At 39.7% G+C, this 18,981-nt stretch overlaps 8 protein-coding genes across 8 annotated transcripts; 2 read left to right on the top strand and 6 right to left on the bottom strand.

Annotated features, from left to right (window-relative positions):
* Positions 1-274: 274 nt before the first annotated feature.
* PTP3 (tyrosine protein phosphatase PTP3) lies at positions 275-2,929 on the top strand (the record flags this gene model as incomplete). The annotated part of the gene is made up of 1 exon (XM_447846.1): positions 275-2,929. The coding sequence occupies one exon, from the start codon at positions 275-277 to the stop codon at positions 2,927-2,929; it is 2,655 nt and encodes an 884-aa protein (XP_447846.1).
* A 213-nt stretch (positions 2,930-3,142) lies between these two features.
* Positions 3,143-3,697, bottom strand: YOS1 (Yos1p; the record flags this gene model as incomplete). The annotated part of the gene is made up of 3 exons (XM_002999524.1): positions 3,143-3,228; positions 3,332-3,439; positions 3,607-3,697. 3 exons carry the CDS (start codon positions 3,695-3,697, stop codon positions 3,143-3,145), a joined length of 285 nt encoding a protein of 94 aa, XP_002999570.1.
* Positions 3,698-4,283: 586 nt separating this feature from the next.
* RPS24A (40S ribosomal protein eS24) lies at positions 4,284-5,292 on the bottom strand (the record flags this gene model as incomplete). Its single annotated transcript, XM_447845.1, has 2 exons — positions 4,284-4,688; positions 5,290-5,292. The coding sequence occupies 2 exons, from the start codon at positions 5,290-5,292 to the stop codon at positions 4,284-4,286; spliced, it is 408 nt and encodes a 135-aa protein (XP_447845.1).
* Positions 5,293-6,398: 1,106 nt separating this feature from the next.
* Positions 6,399-7,952, bottom strand: ALD5 (aldehyde dehydrogenase (NAD(P)(+)) ALD5; the record flags this gene model as incomplete). Its single annotated transcript, XM_447844.1, has 1 exon — positions 6,399-7,952. The coding sequence occupies one exon, from the start codon at positions 7,950-7,952 to the stop codon at positions 6,399-6,401; it is 1,554 nt and encodes a 517-aa protein (XP_447844.1).
* Positions 7,953-9,263: 1,311 nt separating this feature from the next.
* Positions 9,264-9,602, top strand: TDA2 (Tda2p; the record flags this gene model as incomplete). The annotated part of the gene is made up of 1 exon (XM_447843.1): positions 9,264-9,602. One exon carries the CDS (start codon positions 9,264-9,266, stop codon positions 9,600-9,602), a length of 339 nt encoding a protein of 112 aa, XP_447843.1.
* Positions 9,603-9,696: 94 nt separating this feature from the next.
* SEC6 (SNARE-binding exocyst subunit SEC6) lies at positions 9,697-12,138 on the bottom strand (the record flags this gene model as incomplete). The annotated part of the gene is made up of 1 exon (XM_447842.1): positions 9,697-12,138. One exon carries the CDS (start codon positions 12,136-12,138, stop codon positions 9,697-9,699), a length of 2,442 nt encoding a protein of 813 aa, XP_447842.1.
* Positions 12,139-12,743: 605 nt separating this feature from the next.
* On the bottom strand, positions 12,744-15,428 carry RNR1 (ribonucleotide-diphosphate reductase subunit RNR1; the record flags this gene model as incomplete). The annotated part of the gene is made up of 1 exon (XM_447841.1): positions 12,744-15,428. One exon carries the CDS (start codon positions 15,426-15,428, stop codon positions 12,744-12,746), a length of 2,685 nt encoding a protein of 894 aa, XP_447841.1.
* An 837-nt stretch (positions 15,429-16,265) lies between these two features.
* On the bottom strand, positions 16,266-18,887 carry ARG56 (bifunctional acetylglutamate kinase/N-acetyl-gamma-glutamyl-phosphate reductase; the record flags this gene model as incomplete). Its single annotated transcript, XM_447840.1, has 1 exon — positions 16,266-18,887. One exon carries the CDS (start codon positions 18,885-18,887, stop codon positions 16,266-16,268), a length of 2,622 nt encoding a protein of 873 aa, XP_447840.1.
* Between the last annotated feature and the right edge of the window lie 94 nt (positions 18,888-18,981).

The following is an 18,981-nucleotide window of genomic DNA, read 5'->3' as shown; positions in this document are numbered from 1 at the left end:
CTCAAAAAAAAGAAAGAAAGAAAGAAGAATTAGCAATAATAACTGGCAAAAAAAAATATCAAAAAATAACCAAAAAATTCATATCCAGAGCACAACAAGATAAAAAAAAATTATTAGCAAGGAAAAACTTTGATTCGATTGATCAGTTGCATCAGAAGGCAATAATTTTTTTTGGCAAATAGGAGGAAGTTTGAGAGGGAGGAACAGACTGGGCTTTGGAAGATATAATATAAAGCATTTGAAAAGCCTCCAGTGAGAAATAGCATTGATAAGCATGGATAGCTCATCACCGACAGGTGATAGTGATTTTAAGTGTGCGATCAGGCAGATGGCGCCACCCTCGTTGGATATACCGCATTCTAATGGCTCTAGTATTGTGAGATCGCCGCTGGTGAAGTCAGTGACGAGCCCAGTATTTGCACCTAGTATTAAGCAGGCAAGTACTTTCAAGAAGCCCAGTGGGTGTGCTTTGGTCAGCGCGTTGGAGTGTAACAGGATATTAGAGAACAAAGACATCATTGTGCTTGATCTGAGGACGTACTCAGAGTATTCCAAGTCGTCGATACGCGATTCGATACACGTCGGGTTGCCATCGACGTTGCTGAGGCGAAAGAACTTCGATTTCAACAAACTGGTGCAGAATCTGCCCGTGGATGATAGAGTTAGATTGGAGAACAAGATGAATGCAATGGCCCTGGAGGCAAAGAAGCTTAGTTTCTTGATATATGATAATACACCAAACCAAACCGATACGTCGCTGTCGCTACCGTGTTATGGGGTAGCAACAAAGATATCAGAGTACAGGAATCAAGATGAAAGAATGGAAAATTGTGGCTTATACATCTTGAATGTGGGTTACAGTGTCTTTAAGCTCCTCTTTCCAGATGACGTTATAGAGTCCACCGAGACTTGCTTAAAAAATATTACAGAATGCTCTGCGATGAACAGCCCGATGGTAGAGCACCCAGACTTATTTATTCCTATGCCTCATAATATTAATACCTCAGGTGAAGAATACATACGACAGACTGTAAATGGGCTATCATTTTCTCCATCTCTGGCTTCGACGGCTACGAAATCGCCTTCGATATCAGGATCAAGTATAAATAACTCCATGACAAACTCTAATGACTTCTCTTTAGAATCACCAGTATCCACATCGTCACCAATTTCGGCATTGTTTAAATTCCAATTACCAAATAGACAACAACTTGCATCTCCTGTATTTAAACTTCCTCAGAATGAAGAGGCATTGAGTCTGGAGGATTATATTAGTGCAGTTAATGCTAGGGAAAATCAGGAAAATAGAACAAAGGAATTTAAATTTCAATCTTTTGAATTCCCAAAGAAGCATCAAAGTGCAGAATATTCTACTCGCTCTCCAAATGAGGATAAATTAAATTTCCAACGAAAGTATGCCAAATTGTGCACAGAATACAATGATGATCTTATTAATGAGGTTATACCTCAATGGTTTCAAGAATTAGTCACAAAATCTAAAGTTGAGATAATTTCACAATTTCAAAAATTGGATTATCTGGAGAGAAGAAGACTTAATAAGTCTATTTCGAAACATAAAAGCACAAAATCTGCTTTGACTACTATCAGCAGGCCTGAGTTGTCAAAGATGACGCCAATTGATGAAAAAAGTTTTGATTTTAATTCCAATAAGGGTTCAATGTCTACGCAAATAAAGCGTAAAAAATCTCAGAAGCGTTCATATTCTCAGCCTAACTGTTCGTATTTGAAATCTGATTGGAAATGTTGTATTGATGTAGATGATATGGAAGATGAGCATGATATTGAGATATCCTCAGGAGTTGAACTTGGTGTAAAGAATAGGTACAAAGATATCTTTCCATTTGAGAACACAAGAGTTAAATTAAAGAGAAGGTCTGTGTCCTCCCTTTCAAGCTCTCAAGAACAGACACCGAATCATAGTAGGGATAATTCACTTGTTAATAAACTGAATGACCTTACCTTAACTCAGCCAGTTGATAATTATATCAATGCGAATTATATAGAACTCCCATCATTACCAAATACGCTCTCTGATCAGAAAAAAGAACTGTTAAAGAATCTATCAGCTGGCAAGGGTAGAAACTGTCGGTACATTGCTACGCAAGCTCCAATGAAAACTACTGTGCATGATTTTTATACTTGTTTGTTAAACAATAAAGTGCCGATTATCCTATCCTTAACGGACACATTCGAGAATGGCATTGAAAAATGTGTGCAGTACTGGGAAGATGGAGATTACGAAGGTTTCAAGGTTAAATTATTAGAAGAAATTGAAGTTCCCAAATCCTATGGCACAGAAAGTGAGCCTGCTGATAAGGATAACAAAAATGATATTGTACTAAGAAGAATCAATATAGAATATGATGAGGCAGGTTGCAACTATGAAGTGATTCAGATTCAAATAAGGAACTGGCCTGATTTGGGGGTTCTTACCGATCCCACCAATATTATTCAAATAATTCACTTGAAAAATAGCATTATTGATAGCCTCTTTGAAAGAAAGATGTACCAGCCTGGGACACGACCAACAGTGCTGGTCCATTGCTCTGCTGGATGCGGGCGTACTGGTACTTGGTGTACAATCGATAGTGTGATCTCGAATCTTGATGTGTTTGAGGTACTGCGGAATGAGCTACAAGTTGAGATGAAGGGAAAGGTTTACGATCCAATTTCATGGACTATTAACACCTTCCGTAAGCAGAGAATTTCAATGGTACAAAATGTCAACCAGTTCTTGTTTATTTATGACAGTCTCGTATGCTATTTTTCACTGTGTCTTGAGAACCATGGAAAAAAGGATATACTCACAAAGCCCTTATCGGCCATTTATGACCAGTCTAGACATATCAAATCGCTAAACGAATTCGTGGATAAGAAAATGAAAGAGGTTGAGCCTATTTTCATTTAGTATGTAACTAGGTTATTATTGTAACTAAATTTTTAACAATTTTATGATAAATATTAAACTTGAAACAAATATTCTCAAAAAATGAATTTATATTTTTTCTTTATTAATAATATACAGTAGAGTTGCCTTTCCCTTTGATCTATAAATAAATCTGTGATGATATGAAGGAAAACGTGAACGTCAGTGATAATCAATATCTCAAATAACTATGATTCAACCCAATAATAGCTCGTAAACAATAACTAGTATGTTTATACCAATAAGAGGAACTGAGTGTGTTAGTTCTTGCATAGTTCTGTCTTTTAAAAGAGTCTATGCCAGAATAATAAATTTGTTAGTAAAACGTATCCCGTGTACTTTCTAAAAAAACACAAAACCGTGTAGAGTTTTTCAATGACATACTTCTTAATAGCGTTTGAACAGCGCCTATCAGCTGTACAACTTTCGATTTTGTAGAATTAGCATTCTGCCCAAACGCAGGTGCTTCCGAACCGGATCTTCCTAAACCGACTATAATGATACATCTTCCCTAATACACGAACCCAATTTTGGTTTCCTTATATGATTCCGGTTTAAATTTAAGTAATTGGGTATGTTAGAGGAAAGTGACGTGTTAGTAATATAATTCAATTGCTCCATAACCTATGTATATGTTAATGTAAAGTTGTTCAACATACTCCTCGATAAAAACCTCTCTTCACTTAGAACAGCAACAGCATTGATCAATAATAGTGTCACGTAGAATAGTCTTCCAAGCCCAAAAATCATCCTCGCAAAAATGTTACTATAACTTTGATGAGAGTAGATGTAATAGTTAAAATCTGGTTGATTGGTATGATTACTACGTGATTAGTTCTAATATTGGCTTCAAATTTAAAACCTTTAAATTTCACTGAAAGAACGGCAAATAATGCTAGTCGTTATGTATGATGTATTACGCAAAGCTAATAACTAAATATTGAATGATTTATATCTTCAAAAAGAGTAGAATATTTGGTATCAAAGCACTTCGTTACCCACTGGGTTGTCTACAAATCCAGTTGATCTAATCGATCTTCATATAATTCCCATCGTTACTACTTTTGCCCACGGTTTCAAGGTAGATGTGTTATAGTCAGCATGTATTAATATTTATACAAATACGTTCTTGAGACTTGATTATATAGATTGTTTATGGATGGAGGTTTGAAAAAAGCAAAAAATAGTAATTGTATGCTACTTGGAAACGATTTTATTATTATACGTTTTATGTTTTTTTTCTTTTTAGATTTTAAAAAAAAAAGAAATAGACAGGTTTAATAGTTGAAGGATATAGAAAAGATATTGAAAGAAAACATAATGAAATGAACTTCTCTTAATCAGCGTTACGACGAGCAACCTTCTTGGCCAATCTTCTACCAGTACCGAAGATCTTCTTGTCTCTGTTCTTCTTTTGCTTTCTTTGTTGTCTGGAAGCCTTTTCAACCTTTTCAGCTAGACCGTATCTGACCAATCTGTAGGTTGGTTCGAACTTCTTGGCGTCAGCAACAGAGTTGTAGACCAAACCGAAACCAGTGGACTTACCACCACCGAATTGGGTTCTGAAACCGAAGACGGAAACAGCGTCCTTTTCAGCCTTGTAAGCTTCGGCCAACTTTTCACGTAGTTCATCCTTGGAGACATTAGCTCTGTTTGGGTGCAAGACGTCGACGACGAATTGCTTTCTAGCCAACAATGGGTTAGTGATAACCTTTCTAGTACGGATAGTGACAGAGTCAGACTGTAATAATTTTATAATCTCTTGAATTTGATTCATAGCAATAACCCCCATTTATATTCTTTGTCTTAGCCTCTCCACGCTGTGTCTTTTGCAGTTATTGTCATTGGAACTTCTTCTCCCATTTTTCACAATTGATTCACCATATTCGAGATTTCTTCTTCACAAACTCAGACACACAGTAGAGTAACCAATAAAATATACAGGATTAGATTGAAATAAAAGAGAAAATGTACTGTTAGTATTCAAAAAGTTCAATAATATTGTTTTTCACAACTGGTGCCATATGAGAGATATCCATGTGTGAGTTCGGTCAATGGTATTGGCAATGATTCATGAGCTTCTTTGTATCTATTTTTTCATTTCGAGCGTCTGTTGCTTACATTGTGACGTATCCAGGCAAATCGCATCTATCCAGTCACCTCAATTTTAGCCACTATGTCCGGTTTCTAATAAAGTATTGTTCACGTTGTTTCTATATCATCATAAGTCCTGCTTTCTTCCCGACTTCCAGTATACTCATTCTCCTATCGTGCTCATTGCCTCTCTTAGTTCCTCATCCAGGCCCTTCCAGCGCTTGTTTCGCATATACTATAAAACATACCATTTCGGCTGTGTTATTCCTTGGTTATTTCGTTGTGTTCAGCTAATAAACGACACCCAAAAAAAACACACGTAATATATAATATACCGCTTAAAGAATATCACGTATATTGCTCTTCAGCGATTCATTTTTGCAACTTTTGCTCAATGGAGACATTTGACAAAATGTGACCTGCTCAGCTTGCGGTGAGTATCAAGCGTGCCAATGTGGTCCCATCCTCACTGAACAGAACACCCCCCACCGGCTAGCAGTAGTACCAGCCTCACCGATCACCGGGCCAAGAGCTAGGCTCAAGGCTCTGTGGGACTTGAGACTGGAGACTGAGCTAAGCAAGCGAAGCTCAGCCTAGCCGTGAACCTAGGTTCCAAGTGGCAAGTTGGTGGGCAGTAGGGGGGGAAGTGTGTGTTCCCACTGGAAGCTCAGGAACGGACTTGGTAAGCGGTCCCTCAGTATGGACTAGTCCGGTGAGTGACCCTAGGCAGTTGCGGTACCAGCAGGACAGAGCTTTGCTGGGTGGGCTGGGTGGTGCTACGATCTTTACGGCATGAGCTGGGCTGGAGTGGGCTGATACCACGATGTCGCAGGAGCGCAGGCGGAGCTGATTTGCCAGTTGGGACGCAAGCCAGACCACCTTCCGTGTGAGTCTGGAATACATTTTTTCCAGTGATGTTGGGTGCTAAAGTGATAATACAACTGCAAAAAAAGAACGGTCAGCAAAATGTGTTGGGTCTGGGTGTTGTTGGTGTTTGGGTGTTATGAATAAACATTTGTGACTGCTAATTATTCGTACATATAGACATTTGCATGTGACAGAATACTGACACATGGTTTTGTTCCCTCACAATACTATAGCCACTTTACTGGCGAGAGGTTGTAAGGATAGATATATAATTAAATACAAATTGAGCAGTATTTCCGAATGAAGAATGAATATTGGATTGTTGTGTTCTAGTGTACAAAATTAAAAAAGTCTCTATATATTTGAAGGGATTGTAATGTTTTCAATGAAGCACATTGTGTGCTTTCCACCATAGTAATGTGACATTTTTCGGTAATGATTTCATACTATTGGTTTATCTAAATCATGCAAAGTTTATTTTCGATGGAATTTAGACTCTTGGCTTGGTGATGGCCATTCTGACAGACTTGACTTGAGTGTAGTTGTCCAAGGCGGCAGAACCCATTTCACGGCCAATACCAGATTGACCGAAACCACCGAATGGAACGTTTTGGTGGAATGCGTTGTAAGTGTTGATCCAGATGGTACCGGCCTTCAATCTGCTGGAGACTTCGACGGCCTTGTTGACATCGTTGGTGTGGATACCGGCGGCTAGACCGTATTGGGAGTCGTTAGCCATGGCGATAACCTCGTCAACAGTGGAGAACTGGGAGACGGTGACGATTGGACCAAAGATTTCATCCTTGACAATACGCATGTTTTCCTTAACATCGGCGAAGACGGTTGGCTTGAAGAAGTAACCCTTCTCACCGATTCTTTCACCACCGGTGACAATTCTGGCACCTTCTTGCTTACCAATGTCGACGTATTCCAAAATCTTGTCTAATTGTTGTTGGGAAGTTTGAGAACCTTGGTAAGTGTTGTCACCGAATGGGTTACCGACCTTCAAGCTTTCAGTGTACTTCTTTAATCTGTCCAAGACTTCGTCATAACACTTATCTTGAACGTAGATTCTAGAACCGGCACAACAGACTTCACCAGAGTTGAAGAAAATACCATGGGCAATGTTTTCAACAGCTTGTTCCAAGTCAGCATCAGCGAAGACGATGTTTGGAGACTTACCACCCAGTTCAAGAGTAACCTTCTTGATGCTGTCAGCGGCGGTCTTCATGATACGGGAACCAGTAGCGGTAGAACCAGTGAATGCAACCTTCTTGATGTCAGGGTGGGTACAGATTCTTTCACCGACGGTTTTACCTGGACCTGGGATAATGTTAACTACACCAGCTGGGATACCAGCTTCTTGGCAAAGTTTGGAAGCGAAAAGGGCGGACAATGGAGTCAATTCGGCAGGTTTTAGAACGACGGTGTTACCGGTGGCCAAAGCTGGACCGATCTTCCAGGACCACATCAACAATGGGAAGTTCCATGGGATAATTTGACCACAGACACCCAATGGTTCCTTGACGGAGTAAGTGAAGTGGGACTTACCGGTGTCGATAACGTCACCGTAGATCTTATCAGCCCAACCACCACAGGAACGCAAGTACTTGGCCACTAGCGCGACATCGGCACGGGAACACAGCAGGGACTTACCGTTGTCTAGAGAGTCGATACCGGCCAAAGTTTCCAAGTTAGCTTCGACTAAGTCGGCCAAGTTGAACAAAGCTCTGGCACGCACTTCAGGGTCTTCTCTGGACCAGTGGTTCTCGAAGGCCTCCTTAGCGGCCTTGACGGCGATGTCGACGTCGGCAGCCTGGGCTTCATATAGCGTAGCGATCGTTTCTTCGGTAGATGGGTTCAGCACATCGAAGGTCTTACCCTCGTGTGACTTCACAAACTCACCGTTGATGAACAGACCGGTTGGTTGCATATACTTGATACCATTTGGCAAAGTAACTGGTACTTCCAATGGAACGTTAGTTGAGTACAAACGTAGCACCGCAGGAGCACGTAGAGTTCTGGTAATAGTACGGGAGAACATTGGAGCTATGCGTTGGAGATGCGTGTGTATCTTGTAACTCAAGCTACAATTACAAAATTGAATACTTTAATGGGAAGAAAGCAACAAAAAGCACACACTTATATATGTATACTCGGTGAAGAGGGGTGGCTCTCATCTCTATGGCTCATCGATTACAAAGACAATTGTCCTAAAGCACATCGGAATACAAAAGTCCTGTACCGGAGCCTCGGGGACAATTCTCAATAATGTGAGTCAATTGTCCCTTTTCAACAAGGAAAAGATACCATCCACGGTTGTTCGAATCAGAAACTGGATTTCAACACAACTATAGTACTAGCATTATAGCCCAACAGCTTTGCTTGTGAATGGGCTATAGGGTATTATTGAATGCAAGAAACTGCGTTAAGAAACTGCCTAAGAAACTGCGTTAAGAAATTGCATAAGAAATACACGTACAAAATGGATCTTGAATTTGAACCCGGAAAAGCTAGAAGAGAAAAAAAAGAAAGAAAGAAAGAGGATCTTGTGATTTGCTATTTTCCAGATATTCCTTAGACCCACTCGCAGAGAGGACCCCCTTCGAGAAATCTCTTAGTTTGCGAACTAAAGACAATGCAGATTGCGTCTGCGCGGAAGTACTCTGGGAAAGAAAGAAAAAAGAAAGAAAGAAAACACGGGTCCTTAGAAAATGACGTGCAAGATGTTGGTTGTGGGAAAGCATTTCCTCGAGGAAGAACAGCTATCAGCTTCATTGAGACCCTCTATGCATTTGTTGGACAACCACACAAGCAGATGGGTCAAAGTTAGAGTTCTAGTGAAGAAAAAAAAAGAGGAGCTTTGAGAGTTGTATGAGTCGGTACAAAAGAGCTAGCAATCACAAATTACAAATCACAAATCACAAATCACAAATCACAAATCAAAAAGTGAGGGGAAGCTACGAGACAAAAATGCTATCCATGCAGATTATTATAGAAACATTTTAAGAGCCGAACTGCCTGTAAAAGAGGAGACTATCTAACCCTCTTTTTTTTTTGATCGTTATACCATATGTCGTCATAGTTATTCTCTTGGGACATTGATAGGAGGATATTAATATACTCTTAATGGAGTAGTCACACTTTGACCACATACTGCCATTTAGCCGAAATCGATCCGTTCGAATCCTGGTTGGATCCTTTTTTTCTTCCCCTAAAAAAAAAAATAAGTATGAAAAAATAGGGCACCATACAAAAACAAAAAATCATGAATAACACTATGCATAATATATTATTATTAAATAATGTGTAAAGTGTAGACAAGTACTTAGCAGACACAATTTAAAAAAAAAAAATGGTCATTGAAAAGATTGATGACAAAAGTTCGAACAGTCCATTGACTGCCCCAAGACTAATTGACTTGATTGAGAGTCAGTTCTCCGAGTCTCAGGTGAGTGCTGACACCTTGATCCAACATATACTGGAAAGTTTGAATAAGCATTCCTCTCAGTACAAATACATTGTATCGGTAACTAGCATTGATATACCCACGGAAAGTTCTAGCTCATGTGAAATAGATAATAAGTTTGGTGCCTCTTGGAACGCCAAAAAGGATGGTTTCCTAACACATGTATTGGAAGATAAGCATGCCGGGAAGAATCATGTTGTCTCAGTGGCATGGTTATCTAAATGACTATGAATACTGAGTATATATATAATTTGTCACTAGAATACACCATTCGTTTGTCTTACAATTCGAATATACTAGTCTATGATTTTTTTTCTACTTAATAGTCATCTCCTACATCCTCAGACTTCTTTGCTGATTTGATGGTGAAGTTGGACAGGTACGATGGTTCGTATTCTTCGCTGCTGATGAATGCTAAATGTTCAGGTCTCAATGAAAGATCAATGGCCCTTTGGACAAGCTTCTTTCTTCTAGAGCGATCGATATCCTTTCTGCTCTTCAACACAAATTCTAATATTACCACAGGAACATCTGGGTACCTCTGTAGGAAATTATCCCATATACCCATCACTGAATCTATAGGTTCGCAGCATAGATCCATGAAGTAGTCCATGACTTCAAATTTCTCCTTCACTATTTCTATGGTCTCGTCTGAGGAACCAATATATGTAGCGAAGAGCTTATAAAAGATCTCGAAATCACGTTTGACACTCTCTAAGAACTTGTTGTTCTTATTCTTTATACTGTGTTCATACTTCAATGCCCCAATATAACCTAATATAGTATTTTCAATTAGCCTTTCCATAAACAGCCCATACAAAACTGGGTTCATCAGTACCTTTATATCTTCAAGGTATTCAGAAATTGTATCTGAAATTTGTTGTGCCTGGCTACCTTTATACCATGTCTTGCTAAATATCTCACTGTATGGTTTCTTAAGGTCATCAAAGATAATTGTAAGCAGAGCTGATATACATACTTGACTCACATCTGCAAATCTGTCAAGAATATTGTCAATGTTTGTTTGAATTTCCTTCTCGTATGCTTTGGTCACCATGGCTCCGTATTTGGAACCAATTGCCATTGCATAGTCGGCAGCCCTCATCTGGTCATTTGCAAGAGCAATAACATACTCTAGTAGACCACCTGGAACTTCGTTTTCAGGGGCGATAGCATTAGGATCAAGGTCATAAAGTTCATTATATTTCATTAGTCTTCTCACTTCTTCGTCTACAACAGAAATCCAATTGCTTAATCTATTTTCAATAAGTTCGGAAAACTTCTCAATAACACCAACTAAAATCTTTGCCTGACTTGAACCGGCAGCCACTTCAACTTGTTGACTGAACATTTGAAAGCATGTCTTTGTCCCTTCTAATAATAACAAGTTCTCGGCATCTGATTGTGGAGGAATAGAACGATCTTTGAACGTTTTGAACTCCGTCTTTTGTAAGTTCCCAAGCCATTCGGTCATTTTGATCACAATTAGATTCAAATAGTCTTTGAATAGTGTTTCCTTCTGTGTGTCACCAATAACTGTCTTCGTTTCTTTCCTCTTAAAGCCAAAGTCCTTGACCAAAGTATTCTGGAATGTTTTGTCAAAATCTATAATATCTAATATAATGATTGTTTCCGGTTCAGCATCAACTAACTCATTGATTAAGATGTGAAGCTCATCATAGTAGAATTGGTAGTATTTGTCAAATATATTCCAATAGGGAGGGGAATACTTGGACACATAGTCCTTAACAACAAGTAACTCGTTGAACACCCAATCAAGATTGTTAAGTACATCAAATTTTTTATCGCCATCGTACTCTTTGCGGACTTCAATAAACATTTCTTGTATCGATTGTTTGATTTTATTGTACAACAAATTTTTGTAGCCTCTCGACTGTACTCTCGTTGTTATTGTACCATTTATAATTTCTTGATATAGCCCTTGATCTGTTGGATATTCTAATGCCTTAGAATTACTTTCAAGTTCCAGTCTACCAATGTTCTTAGAACTAGGTAGCTTTTTAAATGTTGACTTTTCTGCTTCTATCTCTTTCTTCTTGATAATGTTTCTAATGGCCTCAATCCTCAGGTCTTCTCGTTCTTCAAAATCTATTATTTTGAACAATCTCACTACTAAAGAATAATTTTCAGCTCTTATCATTTCGACAATGTCATATATAAGTGATTCCAATAGCTGATCAAATTTATCCACTAGACCAGAAACTTTAGAAAAAAGCTTTTGGCATGTACGTTGTACATCATCTGTGGATACATTAGCCATAATTGTCATTTGATCCTGAAAGTTTCTTATCGTTGTTAGCAGGTAATGGATTTGAATCAAATAGGGACAGCCAGTTTCTAAACCATCTTGTGCTAGTTCCGTATCAAGCATTCTGTTGACCTGTTCTACTGTATCACTAAATGCTACAATCTTATCGTATATCTCCGAGGTCATGTCTACCTTTTCATACATTCTAGTTGCATCGAAGATAATGTCATATCTGGATATTGATGACTTGCTCTCATCACTGAGCGTCTTAACTTTAGATAACTGATCTTTCACCTCAATAACATCCTTTTGTGATATGTTTAGTAGCTTTATACTCTCTTGCACAGCTTCGTAATTCTTGTTCGATTCTTTACTTAGTTGGTAATCAATAGTGGATTTCTCCTTAAGAAGCTGGTCCTTTAACTCCTTAACTCTCTCAAGGGATACTTCATCCTTGAGTATATCTGCTAAGTTCATACTATTTGCCACCATTTGTCGAATAAATGTGTTAGTTGCTCTAAAATTCAGCACAGTGAACCTGTTTGGCTTATTCTTTACAGCTCTTTGTCGACCTTTCGCCACGACTGTTATACCTTCAGTTTTTCAAGCAATTGAACACTGTTTGATGTGGTCAAATGTGTTTGATGTGGTAAAACCAATTACAAAGCTTTTGCAAAAGAATGTACTGCTATTATGGCTTACTTGCTATTACCCTTTTTCGATTTCTTGATTGTTGACAGGAGCGTCTTGAGAAATTTACTTACCCGGTCTCCAGCCTAAGGATCAGGAAAATTGAACTACAATGGAGTAGCGTATCAAGACCGCTATAATATAAACTAATATAATTTAAGAGAAATATAATGCTTTTTTAATATTAAATGAAGATTATTATTTTTTATGTTTATATCGTTATTTTAATAAAAAAATATGAAATTAAAGATGTGAAAGGTGGACATGACTAACTCATAATGTGAAAGATAAAGAAAACCAGTAAAAAAAAATTGTATCAAAAGTAAAATACACCGAATTATTAGAAAATAAATGAAACCCAAATAGAAAACAACAAATTAGAATAGAAAAACTAGAAAGAGCAAAGATTAACCAGAGCACATTTCACAAGCTTCTGGCTTGTCGATGGCACAGGCAATGACCTTAGAGTTGTAGATGTCAAACTCGGATTCGGCATCTTCAGCTTCTGGGGCAACTTCTTTCTTGTCTTCCTTAACTGGAATGTTTGTGGTGGTTGATGAAACTGGAGTAGCTGGGTGTTCAGAGATCTTCAATGAACCGACACTGCTGCTCAAGTCGTCATTTGAAGAAGAAGCAGATGGTGTTAGAGAAACGTTTCTAGATTCATCTTCGGTTTCGGAGTAGGTAATCTTGGATGGCTTGATGTTTTCCCAGTCAGCCTTAAAGTCGCTTGGAACATAGGATGGCTCACTTTCAACATAAGATGGTCTCTTCAAGTTGGACAAGTCGGCGATATTGTTTGCAGCTTGTTGAGCAACAGATTGATCGATAGTGAATTGAATGGCGGCAGAGGCAGCTTGAGTTCTTAGGTAGTACATACCGGTCTTCAAACCCTTCTTCCAACCGTAGAAGTGCATACTGGTGATCTTACCCATGGTTGGAGCTTGCAAGAACAAGTTCAAAGAATGAGATTGATCGATGTAGACAGAACGGTCAGCAGCCATGTTGATAATGGTCTTTTGTGAGATTTCCCAAACAGTCTTGTAAAGATCTTTCAATTCTTGAGGAATGTTTGGTAGGTTTTGAATGGAACCATTTTGTGTAATAATGTGTTGCTTCATACCTTCATCCCAGATACCCAAGTCAACCAAGTCACGCAACAAGTATGGGTTAACGACTTGGAACTCACCAGATAGAACACGACGAGAGTACATGTTGGAAGTAACTGGCTCGAAACATTCGTTGTAACCCAAAATTTGGGAAGTGGAAGCAGTTGGCATTGGGGCCATAGTCAAAGAGTTTCTGACACCATGCTTCAAGATGTCCTTTCTCAAAGCATCCCAGTCCCACATACCGAATGGCTTAGCATTCCACATGTCGAATTGGAAGACACCCTTAGAGATTGGAGAGCCTTGGTAAGATTGGTATGGACCATCCTTTTGGGCCAATTCACAAGAAGCTTCCAAGGAGGCGTGGTAGATGGTTTCGAAGATTTGGATGTTTAGCTTAGCGGCACCCTCAGAGTCGAATGGCAAACGCAACAACATGAAAGTATCAGCTAAACCTTGGACACCAAGAGCAATAGGTCTGTGTCTCATGTTAGAGTTCTTGGCCTCTGGAACTGGGTAGTAGTTACGGTCAATAACCTTGTTCAAGTTACGGGTAATAACCTTGGCGATGTCGTGCAACTTTTGGAAGTTGTAAGTAGAGGTCTTACCATCTTCACTTGTTTCAATGAAAGCTGGCAAAGCAATAGAAGCCAAGTTACAAACGGCGGTTTCATCTGGAGAAGAGTATTCGACGATTTCACAACACAAGTTAGAAGACTTGATAACACCCAAGTTTCTTTGGTTAGATTTTTCGTTACAGGCATCCTTGTAGATCATAAATGGGGTACCAGTTTCGGTTTGAGCTTCCAGGATAGAGTACCAAAGCTTTTGAGCCTTGATAGTCTTACCACGGCCTTCTCTTTCGTAACGTTCGTAAAGCTCTTCAAATTCCTTACCGTAGCAGTCGCTTAGACCTGGAGCGGAGCTTGGGGAGAACAAAGTCCAGTTACCGTTTTGTTCAACACGCTTCATGAACAAATCAGGAACCCACAAAGCTGGGAACAAATCTCTAGCACGAATTTCTTCCTTACCGTGGTTCTTTCTGATATCGATGAAGTCGAAGATATCGGCATGCCATGGTTCCAAGTATAGGGCAAAAGCACCTGGTCTCTTGTTACCACCTTGGTCAACGTAACGGGCAGTGTTGTTGAAGACACGGACCATAGGAATCAAACCGTTGGAAGTACCGTTAGTACCGGCGATGTAGGAACCTGTGGCACGAATGTTGTGAATGTGTAGACCAATACCACCAGCAGTCTTGGAAATCAAAGCACATTCCTTTAGAGTGTCGTAAATACCCTCAATGGAGTCATCTTTCATGGCGACCAAGAAACAAGAGGACATTTGTGGGTGTGGAGTACCAGCATTAAATAATGTTGGAGAAGCGTGAGTGAAGTATCTTAGAGACATCAGGTTATAAGTTTCCAATGCAGCTTCTAGATCTCTACCGTGGATACCCAAGGCAACTCTCATGATCAAATGTTGAGGACGTTCAGCAACTTCACCATTTATTCTTAGCAAGTAGGAACGTTCCAAAGTCTTGAAACCGAAGTAGTTGAACTGGAAGTCTCTGTCGTAAACGATAGCGGAATCCAGCTCATCCTTGTTGTCCATGACAATTTGGTAAACCTCATCGCTGATCATAGGAGCATGCTTGCCAGTGGCAGGGTTGATGTAATGGTACAAGTTAGAGACAACTTGGGAGAACTGTTTCGTGGTCTGCTTGTGCAAGTTAGAAATAGCGACTCTAGCGGCCAGAGTGGCGTAATCTGGGTGGATAGTAGTCATGTAAGCACATGTCTCAGCAGCCAGATTATCCAGCTCGACAGTGGTAACACCTTCGTAGACACCAGAGATGATTCTCTGGGTGACCTTAACAGCATCGATACGTGGATCTAGACCATAACAGAGTCTGGAGATACGTGCTGTGATCTTGTCAAACTTGACAGGCTCTTTACGGCCACTTCTCTTATACACATACATTCTTTAAAGTGAAAAACTTTTGTTGTGTGTGTGTGTTCTATTTTCTGTGGGTTTAGAGGTATAGATATCAGTAATATATATCTCCTTGATCTTTATCAAAAGGTTTCCGGGTTTTTTTCTATTACTGTTCTAGTTTAGGGAGAGAAAGAATTTTATAAAATCTATCCTGATTTCCCTTCTGCTTTATATATCTTTTTTTTTTTGCTATAAATCCTTGACCCAGGATGGCAAAGTAAGCAAGAGGACACGAAAATAGTAGTACTGGTTCGTTGGCGACTGGCACACAGCTAGTTCGATGCTATAAGTGTATGATCCTCTAACAGGATTGAAGTTGAAAAGTTTTCCAAGTTGCTTAGAAGAGAGCGATGGGGGGTGACGCGTGAGAAAAAGAAATTAACTTTATTTTATGGATATTTAAGTGTGTTTGTACGTGGGTTTGTTAGACCGTATGACGCGTGAAGGAATATTAATTTTTGCCATAAATTACAAATTAATGGCAGAAAATGTAAACAATAATAAGTAGACTGGGTGTGTGAATAGTGGAATCCCGAGTGGAACGCGTAAACAAGTTTCGTGTTTACTATTTACAAAGGAGAAGAAGCCTAAGAAGAAGCCTCGGTCTGTGGTTATTATGATCTTCCCTCCCCCCACCAACCAAAACAACTCTTGCCACTGCATATTCTACTGTAGATGGGATTGGACTGCTGTAAATATTTATTGTATATCTTATTGTTGATAGTGCTTAGGATTCCCAATGCGGTAATGCTATTTCTATCTAGAAAGGGATTGGAATTTAAGAAGCTAATTAATGTACAGAAGAGATTTATATGCTATGTTCTAAGAGACTATCTTGTCCTTTGGAATACCGTCGTATTCCCCGTAGCCCATGGCTAGGTTCATGTTTTGTAAACATTGGGTGGCTGCACCTTTTAGCAAGTTGTCGATTGTGCCACAGACCACTATTCTGTCCTTGTTGTCGTTCAGCTTGAACCCACCAATGACCACGCCGTGGGTGCCAGCTATCTCCTTCACGGATGGGATGTCTTCCATTATGTGTACCAGATTTTCACCTTTGTAGAAATCTTTGTAGATGTTCATGGCTTCCTCGTTGCTTTGGATACTGCCTTTCTTGATTGGAATGGATACAGTCAGGGCAATGCCTTGGAACCATTGGCCAACATGGGGCATGAATGCCACTTCATGTCCCAAACGAGTGGAGATCTCTCTTTCGTGTATGTGGTTGGTTAAAGCGTATGGAATAATGTTATTGTTTAGATTCTCGGGATCATTCTTAGGTGAAGGTTTTGCGCCAGCACCAGAGTAACCAGAGACACCAAAGACAGTTGGTAGACCATCAACGTACTTCAACAATGGTGCAATAGACAATTGGGAACCAGTGGCATAGCAGCCTGGGTTTGATATCTTCTTGGCTTTGTAGATGTGTTCTCTGTCATTGATCTCAGGTAGACCATAAGCCCATTCTTCCTCAGAGACAAATCTGTGGTCAGCAGATAGATCAATGATCTTGGACTTACCATTGCAGCTGTCAATGGCTTCGATGAATGGCTCAGAGACATTGTTTGGTAAAGCCATCACCCAGAAGTCTACAGCATTCTCAGATTCTAACTTCTTGATATCCTCGATTTGTAAGTTGTCATAGATAATCTCAGCCTTCTTGTAATCTGGCAGCTTTTGACCCTTCAATTCACGACTGGAAACATGCGAGATTTCAAAATAAGGGTGGCTATCGATCAATGCAACAAGATTTCTACCGGTGTAACCTCTGGCACCAATCAATGCAACTCGAGCTGGAGAAGTGTTAGTTGCCTCTGGCTTGGGTGGTGTTCTTCTGACAGTAGAGTACGCCCTCTTAGCTTGTTGGGAGCCAAAGACACCGCTGGAGTGCCCACTGTTGGTTACACCTTTAGTAAATTCCCCAATCAACTCGGAGACAGTGTTCAAATCCTTAACACCATACCAGAACAGAACCTTGCCATCCTTCAAATAAGAACCTTGGGACTTGTCAAAGTGCCAAGCAATGTTGGCATCATCTTCAGAAACAATCCATTGCAAAGCAGGGAAATCGCGCTTCAGAGTGCTAAACACATTATCCGTAACATTGTTCAACCACGCAGAGTTTGAGCATAGGAACTTCTCTAACTTTGGAATCTTAGGTTCAGTTCTGACGATGGCTAAAGCTTCTAATGGTTCATCAGAGTATGATACAAATTGAGCTTTTTCAAGCTCTCTTAAATATGTAGCTGCTGATTGAGCTTTGGAAGCAATGTCTGCATCTCTCTGAAGCACATTTCTTAGAGCATCAGCCGATTGAAATTCAGATAGACTTGATCTCTTCAACAGTTTGTATCCTCTTCTGATCATAGTACCAGCACCAGAGTCGGTAAACAGTTCTTTTTGCAAGTCTTGTACGTTGATAATTGCAACCGAGGAAGAACGTGGTAAGTAATCTAGTAATTCCTTAATTTCCTTAATCTTTAATTTGGTACCATACTTAACCCAACTTTGTTTCAATAAATCTTCGTATTCCTCATCCAAGTTGATCATTGATATTCTTTCCCCAGTTTCACCATTAATTATACCACCCTTTTCATTCAGGTAGACAATCTTTAAAGGCTCGAACACACGAGCTAGTTCACCAGCAGCAACATCTGCGTTGACGTTCAGCATTTGGCCTGATGGAGTTTCAGCTAGTGAAGTAAGGATCGGTAGAGCACCGGCTTTGATAGAGGCCTCGATGGCATCCTTGTTGACCTTTGTAATATCACCAACTAGTTGGTATTTGCTCTTGTCCAAGTATTCGGCTTGGAACACACCAGATGTGATAGGTCTGGCACGGACACCCAATTGTTCAAGAGCTGTCACTAGCTTCAAGTTTTGTTCTAGGAAACATTCTCTGACAACTGCCATGGTGTGCTCATCTGTAATTCTAATACCGTCTATATAGTCTGGTTCAATGCCCTGGGCTTCCAATCTGCCATTGACCTGTGGACCTGTACCGTGCAGAACAATTGGGTAGAGTCCGACATGGTATAAGAACGCCAGGCATGATGCTAGCTCAGGTAAGTTGTCACTGATAATAGCACCACCTACCTTAATAACGGCAAATTGTTGTTGCGATACAGAGGTGAAGTATTTAAGGTACTGCTCAACCTCTCTTTTTGTGCTGATATTGTTTAGTAGTTGAATCACTGTGGACCTGGTACCTGAAGTGCCAATGCCGTTCGAGGACGACAGACTTCTCTTTGAGAAACCAACTTTAGATCTAGTAAAAGTCTTGGGTACTTCACTGTTCTTTATGTTTTGGACTTTGCTCTGTAAGGAGTACTTGTTCTTGGCTGATGTGCTCAAGAACCCAACTGTGCTCTTATTCAGCAATTTAGAGGCCTGCTTGAACTTAGCTGGGTTAAAACCCTTTGTGGAAACGAGGACACTCACCATCGTTTGTATATTTGTATGAGTATTATGTATCAGATATTCAATTGGCTAATGGACAATCCAGTAATACCTTTATTTGCTCAGCTTTTTTTTTTGT

This window comes from Nakaseomyces glabratus, chromosome J (assembly GCF_010111755.1).
Source record: "Nakaseomyces glabratus chromosome J, complete sequence".
NCBI classification, from domain to species: Eukaryota; Fungi; Ascomycota; class Saccharomycetes; order Saccharomycetales; family Saccharomycetaceae; genus Nakaseomyces; species Nakaseomyces glabratus.
Note: the sequence above shows the minus strand (reverse complement) of the source record. Positions and strands in the feature narration are given on the sequence as shown.